General features: G+C 45.1%; 1 protein-coding gene across 2 annotated transcripts in view; it reads right to left on the bottom strand.

Moving 5' to 3' along the window:
• RNF169 (ring finger protein 169) overlaps nucleotides 1–12060 on the bottom strand; it is an 84397-nt gene that overhangs the window by 7437 nt on the left and 64900 nt on the right. For both annotated transcript variants that reach the window (XM_017344708.3, XM_002708692.5), the window contains one exon: nucleotides 11285–11403. In XM_017344708.3, coding sequence (XP_017200197.2) covers nucleotides 11285–11403 — 119 coding nt within the window. The remainder of the gene's footprint in view (nucleotides 1–11284; nucleotides 11404–12060) is intronic.

The raw sequence follows: 12060 nt of genomic DNA, 5'->3' as shown, positions 1-12060 counted from the left end.
TTGACTCATTGGTTTAACTGTGATGTTTAATTTTCAAATATTTGTGAACTTTTCAGTTTTCCTTGTTATTTGTAGTTTTGGAGCTGGCACTGTGGCATGGTGGGTTTATCTGCCACTTGCAACACTGGCATCCCTTATGGGTGCCAGTTTGAGTCCCAGCTGCTCCACTTCCAATCCAGCTCCCTGTTAATATGCTGGAGAAAGTAGTGGAAGATGACCCAAGGCCTTGGGCCCCTGCACCCACATGGAAGACCTGGAAGAAGTTTCTGGCTCCTGGCTTTGGACTGACCCAGCTCGGCCATTGTGGCCATTTGGGGAGTGAACCAGCAGATGGAAGATATCTGTCTCTCCCTCTCTCTGTAATTCTACCTTTCAGATAAAATAAATCTTTTTAAAAAATTAGTTTTATCCCATATTGAGACTTGCCCTGGAGCATGTTCTTCAGGGCCATGTACATTCTGCGTTGGGTAGAGTGCTGTGTGTATGTCTGATAGGTTTAGTTACTATACAGTACTTCTCAAGTCTTAGGTATTCTTGTTTACCTTTCATCAGTATGTTCTATCCATTGAGAGTAAGTGCCAAAGTCTCAGTGTTATTGTTGAAATGTCTATTATTCCTTTTAATTCTGTCAGTTTTTGCTTCATTACATTTATGAATCTGATATTAGGCAATAAATCACTGTTCTACCTTCTTGCTGGACTGACTCTCTCACCTTTATCTAATGCCTTTATTGGTCCCTTACAACAATTTTGATCTCACAGTCTGTGCTGGTTGGTAATATAGCTCCCCAGCTCTCTCTTGGCTATTGTTCCCATGGAATATCTGCAGCCTTTCACATCAGCCTATTTGTCGTTGGATCTAAAGTGCTCAGCACATACTTGGAGCAAATTTTTTTGAAAGATCAATCCCTATTAACTGGAGAACTTAATCCATTTACATGTAATTTAATTACAGATAATGCTCTCTCATTTTGCTATTTGTTTTCAATATGTCTTATGCCTTCTTAGTTCATGAACTTCTTCATTAGGACCTTCTTTTGTGCTAGATATTTCCTAGTATACCATTTTGATTCCCTTGTTATTTATTTTTCTATGAATGCTTATATTCTTAGTGATTGACCTGGGGACTACAATTAACATCTTAAGTTTCAATAGTATATAACAATTTTGCTTCCATATAGATGTCCCTCCTTTAAGTCATTACTGACACAAATTAAACTGTTATATATTGATGGGCATATAATGTATATTTGTAATTATTTCATATAGTTGTCTTTTTTATTTCTTTGTTTGAAAGGCAGAGTTACAGAGAGAGAGGGACACAGAGAACAGCCCTCCATCTGCTGGTTCACTCTCCAAATGGCTGCAGTGACCAGAGCTGGACTGATCTAGAGCCAGGATCATCCGGGTCTCCTACACAGGTGCAGGGACCCAAGTATTTGGGCCATCTCCCACTGCTTTCCCAGGCCAGAAGCAGAGAGCTGGATCAGAACAACAGCCAGGACACAAACCAGCACCCATACAGGATGCTGGTGACCCAGGGGGAGACTTAATCTACCACGCCACAGCACTAGCCCCTGTAGTTGCCTTTTTTATTTTTTTTTTAGTGAATTTTACATTCATGTATGTAGCTACTTTTATTAATGTTTTTTATTTCTTTGTGAATATTTGAAGAAAGTGCCATTTCATTTCAGTGGAGGATTTCTTTTAGCATTTCTTTTTTTAAAAAAGATTTATTTTGTTTGAAAGGCAGAGTTATGAGGGGAGGGAGAGAGAGAGATCTCCCATCCACTGGATCACTCCCCAAATGGCCACAACAGCTAGGGCTGGGCCAGGCTGATGCCAGGAGCCCCATTTGGGTCTCCCGTGTGGGTGGCAAGGGGACAGGCACTTGGGCCATCTTCCACTGCTTTTCCAACCACACTAGCAGGGAGCTGGATCAGAATCAGAGCAGCCACTCAAACCAGCACCCATTATGGTATGTTGGTGTTGTAAACAACAGCTGTTATCTGCCACGCTACAGTGCTGGCCCCAGTTCAGCATTTCCTGTAGACAAATGACAAAATAGTGACAAACTCTATATTTAATCTCTCCTTAATTTTGAAGGTAGTTTTGCTAAATGTAGAACTCTCAGTTAAGAAGTAGTTTTGGTTTTTTTTTTTTTAAAGCGCTTTGACCATGTCCCCTGCTGCCTTTATGCCTCCATAGTTTGAGAAGAAGTCGGTTCTTTTTCTTCTTGAAGATAGCTGGTAGGTGAAGATTTGCCTCTTCCTGCTGTGTTCTGCTTGGCTGCCCAGCTTAGTGTAATGTGCCTGCTGGAGTTATGACTGTCATCAAATATTCCTGTCTCTCCCCCACCCCACCCTCTCACTTTTATTTGGTGGGGACACTCGGTGTACTAAGATTCCCTAGCTTCTGTTCACTTTCATTCCTTCGTTTCCCTCCCTGTTCCCACACTGGACCATCCTGATTGACGTTTGTTGATTCTTCCACCTTCTCAAATCTGCTCTTCCAGTCAGCTGTGCTTTCCAGCTCTGGGATTTCCACTTGGTTCCCTTCGGTAATTTCTCTTTGTTGGTATTCTTCATTTGCTGAGAAATTGCTTTCATGATTTCATGTCTTTGTCCATTTTCCCTTAGCTCCTGAGCATATAAAGTCTCTCTCAGTAGAGTCCAACGCCTGGCGTTCTTCAGGAGAATTCCCATCAGCTACTTCTTCCCACTATGTAGGGGGCACACTTTGTTGTTTCGTGACTCATAACTTTTTGTTGAAAACTGAACATTTGTTGCTTAAGGACAGGGATGTATTTCGGGGAATGCAGCATCAGGTCATGTTATCACTGTGAGGATCATGGAGTCTGTCTATACAAGGCCAGACAACACAGCTTCTTCTGCACCTAAGCTGTATACGGCACATTCCATCACGTATGTGGTCACATACATACTTTATGTGACGCATTATTAGATCCTAGAGTGGTGATGATCACAGTCCTCTGGGTCTGCCGTTGCTCTGTGTTGTAGGTGACATTTCTTAGGTTTTTGAAATTTTGTAAAGTCTGTTCTTTGTAATGCATGGCCACTGAAGTCCCCATTCTGTTGGCTTAGTGATCAGTTAGTAACCTGGTGGCAGTTCCTTAACTGCCATGGTTTGGAGGTTTTTTCCTTGATTAAGCATTCCTTTGTTTGCTGTAAACTTTGACAATTTCCAGAGTTCCGATTGATTTGGATTTTTTTTTTTTTTTTTGCCAGTTTATTCACTGTTGTGGAGGGGAGGGCTTTTGGAATTCAGTACTCTGCCATTTCTGCTGGCACCGCCAGAGAATCTTTTTAAGATACAAATGGAATATATTTGAATAATAGGGCAAAAACTTGGTTTTATTACCATGGCCCTGCTCTGAAGTCCTAGAACTTCTGCTAGGGCCAAGGAGTCCAGATGCTAACACTAAGCATCACTAAAACCGTGAATGTAAAACTACTATAGACATAACGCACAGATGATACTGTTGCTATTGCAGCGTTTGGTCAGGTAAAGCATTCCTAAATGCTGGCGCAGAACAGTCAAGAGCAGTGAACTTGACAGTGTTCTTAGATTGGAAAGAACGAAAGCAATACTTGCCCTGTCCCCTTGATGCAAACCCATTTGCACATCCCCAAACCCTACTGTTGTGTCTGGCACTTAATGGATATAGTCAATAAACTTCTTATAAATGACTTAAAAATATGTACAGAAATCCTTTTTTCTCCCTAAAGAGAGGAAAGAAAATGTCCGCACTCATTTGGAACCTATCATCTGTCAGGGACTGGGGGAGTGTCTTACAATATACTCTGTCATGGAATCCACACAGAAACTCTGAGAGACGGGCACCGTCTCACTTACCTTACAAAGGAACCAGGAAAGCGAGCCTCCGTTTCCTACGCAGCAGAAGCAAATATTTAAACCCATGGCACCTCTGTGATGCTAGGGCCCGGGCTCCAGCTGCTGTAACTACACACTAGACACTGCTCTCACCTCCTGCTCTGCCGCAGAACTGACTCGACGCGTCTAGGGAAGCTCTCGCTACCCGAACACATAAACAAGAGAAAGCAGCCCGGTCTGCGAGGCGACCGGTTTCAAATTCCCACTGCCAAAGAGACCAGATGGTTTCTGGTCAAGCTAAAAATACACCTGCAACCACAGTGAGCTGAACGTATAATCAAAGGGCAGTCACGATAAACACGCCGCTGAGAAGCTGAGAGATTCAACACTTGCAGGGTTTCAAACGGTGACACATGACACACACGTTAGATAGTCACGCCTCAGCTGCTGTCACCCACATTCCTATACCATACTGGTTTCGTGCTCGTACCCTGGGACCTAGCAGAGCCCGGTCTCACCAGGGAGTTAAAGACTGGAGAGAACCCTCCCTGCCGTCTCTGGCCTGAAGACCCTCCAACAGACACTACTGAGAGAAACCAGAAGCTTCCTTCGGCCCTGGAGCAGCTGTCACACATACACAAGTGGCTGAGATTGAGTTACAGCCTTGCTCTCCTTGTACTTTTACGATCCAAGCTATCTGCTGCCAGGCCTATACTAGTATTTGTAGTTCTGTTAGCATGCGGTTTGATGGTTTCTCCTGCAGTCGCAGTTATTTAACCATCACAGCGCTCAACTGTAGAACATTTCCAGCTCCTCAGAAAGGAAGCCATACGCTTTAGTGACTGCCCCTGCATGCCGCTCCCTCCAGGCCTGCGCAAGCACTAACCTGCTGTGTGCCTCAACCATCTGCCTGCTCTGGACATACACAGTAGAGTAGACCCCCCTTATCTGCAGCTTCCATGTTTTCAACTGTGCTCTAAAAATATCACCCAAGAAATTCCAGAAATAAGTCATACGTCTTAAATTGCATTTTTTTTTTTGACAGGCAGATTTAGACAGCGAGAGAAAGGTCTTCCTTCCGTTGGTTCACCCCCAAATGGCTGTTGCAGCCGGCGCGCTGCGCCGATCCGAAGCCAGGAGCCAGGTGCTTCTCCTGATCTCCCATGCGGGTGCAGGGCCCAAGGACTTGGGCCACCCTCCACTGCACTCCCGGGCCACAGCAGAGAGCTGGACTGGAAGAGGGGCAACCAGGACAGAACTGGTGCCCCAACTGGGACTAGAACCTGGGGTGTCGGTGCCACAGGCAGAGGATTAGCCTAGTGAGCCGCGGCACCAGCCCTTACATTGCATTCTAAGTAGCATGTTGAAACCTTGCACCATGCACATACGACGTCGGTGACACCTGGTCCAGCATATCCATGCGCTGTGCAGTACCTGCCTAAGTCACATGGAGGCTGTCTTGGTTATCAGAACTGCCGCTGTGGTATCACAGTGCCTGGGTTCAAGTGGTCCTCAGGCAGCAGCACAGCACGACCTCCCAAGGCCCAAGTCACCTCACTTCATCTCATCACCTGGGTACTGCATCGCCTCACATCATCACCAAAGGAAGGGGGATACTGTTATTCCAGCAAGGTATTTTCAGAGAGAGATCATATTCACATAGCTTTTAATCCGTGTAGTATCATTGTTTTATTATTAGTTATTGCTGTTATTTTCAGTGTTTAGTTTATAAACTAAACTTCATCTTAGGTATGTGTGTATAAGGAAACACAGCACTGGGGCCAGTGCTGTGGTGCAGTGGGTTAAGCCACCACCTGGGATGCAGGCATCCTATATGGGCACTGGTTCGAGTCCCGACTGCTCCATTTCCGATCCAGCTCCTGCTAATGTACCTGGGAAAGCAGTGGAGGATGGCCCAAGTGCTTGGGCCCCTGCACTCATGCTAAATGCCTGCCAGTGAGTCTCTGTAACACTCCTCACATAAACCTTATAGAAAGCACAGCCACTCCAGGTCTCCTAATGGGCCACACCCTGAACCGCAGACTCAGGCTGTCTCTGGACATTAGAAAACAAAATGAGGCGGCCCTGGCTAATTTCTACTCGGTGGGAAACAGATCTTCCTTCAGTCGAATCTATAAGGAGTATCCACTTCCCTTCCCTATACGGTAGTAATCCCATGGACTGCGATCCAACAGTAGCCGTCAGCCCATCAGTCCTTCCACAGCCCCCAAAGCTGCCCCCTAGACGCCCCGTGCCACCAGTCTGACATTGGACACTGGCCAAGCCCGTCTGACCTGCCCACAGGGTTGAGGCTGGCCTCATTCAAATGCTCCACAAATACTCGCTGAGCCCCTACTGTGTGCCAGGCACTGCACTCCGTACTGCAGGCAGAATAAATGAACAAGGAGCTGTCCCGGCCTCAAAAGAGTTGAAAGTCGTCGGGGAGGCGCTGAGCCGTGGCAGCACTGGGAGGCACAAGGGATGATGTGTGACAATGGCGTGTAGCGGAAGGAGCAGTAAAGCCAAGGCCAGGAGAGGCCATTGCAGCAGGCCAGGACTGGGCTAACTACTGACAGGGAAGGGCCTTTGCAGCTCTGAGCCCGTGTTCCAAAAGTAGGTAACAGAACAGCGGCAGCAGTGTTCCCCGGAGCTTATCACATACCCAAGATCTTGCCTTAAGATACAGTTTCCGGCCGGCGCCGCGGCTCACTAGGCTAATCCTCCGCCTGGCGGCGCCGGCACACCGGGTTCTAGTCCCGGTCGGGGCGCCGGATTCTGTCCCGGTTGCCCCTCTTCCAGGCCAGCCCTCTGCTGTGGCTAGGGAGTGCAGTGGAGGATGGCCCAGGTGCTTGGGCCCTGCACCCCATGGGAGACCAGGAAAAGCACCTGGCTCCTGGCTCCTGCCATCGGATCAGCGCGGTGCGCCGGCCGCAGCGCGCCAGCCGCGGCGGCCATTGGAGGGTGAACCAACGGCAAAAGGAAGACCTTTCTCTCTGTCTCTCTCTCTCACTGTCCACTCTGCCTGTCAAAAAAAAAAAATAATAAAAAAAAAATAAATAAAAAAAAAATAAAAAAAGATACAGTTTCCACGTGGAGTGGCACTGCTGCATCACTTCTTAAAAAAAAAAAAAAAAAAAAAAAAAACCTGGAAAGAGGGTATTGGATTTGATTATATTCCTTTGCGTATTTATACTCCATCTCCAAGAATTTGAAGTGAAGTAAAATATTCAATAAAGACTGGTTAACCAGCAGATGGAGGATCTCTCTTTCAAATAAATAAATAAATCAACTTGGCCTTAATGGAGAGTAAATACCAGAAGGATACAGCAGAGTCATTTTTAAAAACTGTATGCCATGCGGGAAAGCTAAGGTGACTCTGTCAGCCCGTCTCAGACCCCTCCCAGGTCCTACACTCCTGACAGAGCAAAGGCAAAAACACAGCTGGACACGGAGCTCTCGGGAAAACGAGAAGTTAGCAGCTCAACCAGAGACGTTTTCCAGGCCGAACTTTAAGAATTTACAACCATATTTTGAGTTTGATTTTGGTAGCAGATTTGGGAGTGAGAAATAAAGGAAATAAACTTTTAAAACTAATTAATGAATTAAACAAGCCTTGAGAAATTTATAACAATGTATGCATCCTATTTATATTGCAAATTAATTTTTGTCAGTTAATATTTATATTTTCATTAAGTTAGGAGTATTCTTGGGTTAACAATTATTTTATCTGCCTATCTGAAAGAAATTTCATTTTCAAACGGCTACAGAGTGTCCTCTTTACCTGGAATTTTCCAAATGAAGATGGGCTCACATGCAGGCAAGACTCACAACAATAGTCTACACTGACACATTCCTTCCAACTTAACCACCCCATCATCACACCTGTTCACCTGTCTCCACATAACAACCACCCCATCATCACACCTGTTCACCTGTCTCCACACAACTTAACCATCCCATCATCACACCTGTTCACCTGTCTCCACACAACTTAACCACCCCATCATCACACCTGTTCACCTGTCTCCACATAACAACCACCCCATCATCACACCTGTTCACCTGTCTCCACATAACAACCACCCCATCATCACACCTGTTCACCTGTCTCCACATAACAACCACCCCATCATCACACCTGTTCACCTGTCTCCACATAACTTAACCACCCCATCATCACACCTGTTCACCTGTCTCCACATAACTTAACCACCCCATCATCACACCTGTTCACCTGTCTCCACGCAACTTAACCACCCCATCATCACACCTGTTCACCTGTCTCCACGCAACTTAACCACCCCATCATCACACCTGTTCACCTGTCTCCACGCAACTTAACCACCCCATCATCACACCTGTTCACCTGTCTCCACGCAACTTAACCACCCCATCATCACACCTGTTCACCTGTCTCCACACAACTTAACCACCCCATCATCACACCTGTTCACCTGTCTCCACACAACTTAACCACCCCATCATCACACCTGTTCACCTGTCTCCACATAACTTAACCACCCCATCATCACACCTGTTCACCTGTCTCTACACAACTTAACCACCCCATCATCACACCTGTTCACCTGTCTCTACACAACTTAACCATCTCATTGTCACACCTGTTCACCTGTCCCCACACAACTTAACCATCTCATTGTCACACCTGTTCACCTGTCTCCATGCAACTTAACCACACCATCATCACACCTGTTCATCTGTCTCCTTCCAACTTAACCAGCCCATCATCACACCTGTTCACTTGTCTCCATGTTTTTATAAAGTAGATAAGAAAAACAAATGGCAGACTCATTTGACTTAAATATGAACTCTTTCAGGAAAAGAACTTGCATAGAAAATGTATTCTCTTGTTGCTTAATAGAAAAAATATGAAATATCCAAAAACTATAAACAATGTTAATTTTTTATCATGGTAATATATACTTAACATAAAATTGGTCTTTCAATCATATTACATATACACTTACATTGCTGTACAATTATCACCAAGCTAATTCTTTTTTAATATATCCACATGCTACATCTCATTGTCAGTACTAACCATTCTATATTGTTTTCCTAAATATAATTTGGAGTTGAAACTTGGTATTTTCATATCTAAGGAAAAGGCATATTCTAAATCAGAGATACATATCACAATTACCATAATTAATGTTCCATGACATCAGCAAACTATCTCCTAAAAATCTTACTATACCAACTAAATCCAAGTCACTCTTTTAATAATTATACTAATAACTGAACTCAGCCCACAACTTTGGATATTTTAAAGATTTGAAAATGAACCCTGAACCCTAGAAATACGTATATTTTATATATGTATGTTACAAACATATAAAATATATATGTAGTGCTGATTGCAACCACTTGTTAATAATAAAATCTAAAGTGAACATTCTATTAATGAGTCCCACTGTGGTTCAATGACAAGAGGAAGGGGAGGGATGGACCAGGAGCAGGCAAAGAAGGAGGTAGCAGAGACACACAAGATTCAGAACACACTCCTCAGTATAGGCTTTTCCATTTCACCCATTAGAACTTTTCAGAGTTCCTTGCTAGGCTTTTTTTTTTTTTTTTTTTTTTTTTTTTGACAGAGTGGACAGTGAGAGAGAGAGACAGAGACAAAGGTCTTCCTTTGCTGTTGGTTCACCTCCAATGGCCGCTGCGGTTGGCAATGGCAGGAGCCAGGTACTTATCCTGGTCTCCCATGGGGTGCAGGGCCCAAGCACTTGGGCCATCCTCCACTGCACTCCCTGGCCACAGCAGAGAGCTGGCCTGGAAGAGGGGCAACCGGGACAGAATCCGGCGCCCCGACCGGGACTAGAACCCGGTGTGCTGGCGCCACAAGGCGGAGGATTAGCCTAGTGAGCCGCGGCGCCGGCCCTTGCTAGGCATTTTTAAGTAATGACATATTAATCTGCTACCCATCACCCACCCCTGCTCTGCCTTAAGAGAGTGAATTACAAGAGTAGGGATTGTAATTGGTGATAAGTAATTCAACCCGTTCAGTATCCACTGCAACTAACTGGAGTAAGTAATTTCTCTTGGCATTGTATTCAGATTTTAACAAATTTACTTTCCCAAGTTATTTAGTATTGAGATATCAATTAATGTTTGTAAAGCAATATTTATTGGCTTTGGAGAGTATTCACTGTGACTTGATTGGAATGGATGGTTTCGATCTTTCTCTCTTCAGAAGATCCCTCCTAGAATCACTAACTATACCCACTGTAACTGGGCATCTCCATATACACCATCAGGAGCTCACATCCTGACGAGCAATCTTGTTTTTTGTGTTGTTGTTCTTACTTTAGAGGGCCTCTATAGTTCAAGTTCATCACACAATGCGAGTCCTATCTTGATCATGAATGGAAAGACTGATTACATGACGCCTAAGCTGCTACAACACAGGGCCATTCAACAGGTGTCACCGTGCAGATGTGGGAGGGCCTGCCTGCAGCAGGGGCTGCCACCACTGGAGGGTGAGCATTGAAGAGAGAGGGAGATACCGTGAATTTTGCTCTCAGAAATGACAAAGGAAAAACCAAACTGCTCCACAAGAACACACACAGAAGGATTCAGAAATAGACATATGCCAGGGATCACAAAAGGAAGCAGTTTCTAAAATTCCTAGCTGCTTTTCATCTTATTTATGAGTGACTTGAGGTAAATCCTGTAGAGCACAGGAAGGGTCTAGGTCTGTGTCCTTGAAGGCAGCAAGAGAGAGAGATTGTGCCACGTGGTGTGGGGTAGGTGGGGGAGGAGGCGCTGAACCCCAGGCTGAGGTGAATTGTGCCAGCAGGGCCTGTGCTAGCTGCTCCAGAAACGTGTGCAGAACGAAGCAATGAGTCCATGACCCCTCCCTCCTCCCTCCACTCCCATTCCTCCCCCCACCTCTTCCATCTAGCCCTGCGCTACCCTCCCAGCATTCGGTGTTCACTCAGCGCCTCCCTCCTCCCTCCACGGGGCCTCCACTGTCGAAAGGACCAAGAGCTTCGTTGACAGGGGTCTCCAAAACTGTTCAGTTTGCCTTCTTGAAATCCATGCAGGGAAATCTTAGGTCTATGCACTGGCTTTACTGCCTACTAGATTTTAAAGTCAACAGCGAGAGTCCATGGGTATTGTCAGACTAAAGATTGTCTTTTCCCTCAAGATAAAAGGTTCATACTTTGCAGCAGAGATATTACGCAGTCCTATCCTGAGGATGTCAGAAATGGGTAAATGCTACTTTAAAAATTCAGATCAGCCACTTCTGCCTCACCCATATTTGAAAATCAGTTCCCATCTCTTTCCCCTTCTTCCACCTCCCCCAAAAGTAGCAACAACAAATACCTTCATTCCCCCAGGCCCTTTGATCTCACACCCCCAAAGTGAAAGAACCCTGACTGAATCCAGGATCAGCCTCTTACCCTGCCAGGAAAGCTAAGGAGTAGGAGTTGGTCTTGGAAACAAATGCCGAGCGATGCGTCTGGGTCAAGTGGCCACGAGAAGGTTCTTCATTCTCTGAGTCTGAGAGGCGCGCAGGACACTGGTGAGGAGACAAGGGAGTCAACACTGTCCATCTGGGATTCCCAGGGAATCTATCCCACATGTAGTTTCAGATCTAAGTCTCTTCTGTGTCCCAACGTAGGTTTCCAACTGCCAAGCCCCACGACCACTGAGCCATCCAGAAACCTCCACGCCATCTATGACTCTTTTCTTTCCCTTATTTCTAAGTCACAATAACATTTGCACAGCAGTTTTGTGTACCTTAGTACTTTTACATATTTTATTTCATTTGTTCTTTATATCAGTTCCACTGAAAGCAGAGATTATTATCTTTTACGGATGGAAAATTGAGGCTCAGAGTGCTTAATCTGCCTATGATTATAGAGTTAATAAACTCATAAGGTTGATTGTAAATTCAGAGCATCATTCTCGAAATTATCTCCAGGCTGTTTCCACTCTGCTCTAAGATGTCTCAGATTTAATCTTCCCACTTCGACTCACTGTCAGCATCCTACCTTAGAGTCTCATCATCTCCCGCCTGTTTCAACAATCCACTCAGTGGTTTCATTCTCTTCAGGTTTTCTTCGCTCAGTACTCTTCATATTACCAAGAATTATCTTTCCAGCACATAAACAGAATCCTGTCAGTACCTGGCTTAGCTGGGAGTGGCTTCAGGATAAAGACGGAACCTCAACAC

Source organism: Oryctolagus cuniculus, chromosome 1 (genome assembly GCF_964237555.1).
Source record: "Oryctolagus cuniculus chromosome 1, mOryCun1.1, whole genome shotgun sequence".
NCBI lineage: Eukaryota > Metazoa > Chordata > Mammalia > Lagomorpha > Leporidae > Oryctolagus > Oryctolagus cuniculus.
Note: the sequence above shows the minus strand (reverse complement) of the source record. Positions and strands in the feature narration are given on the sequence as shown.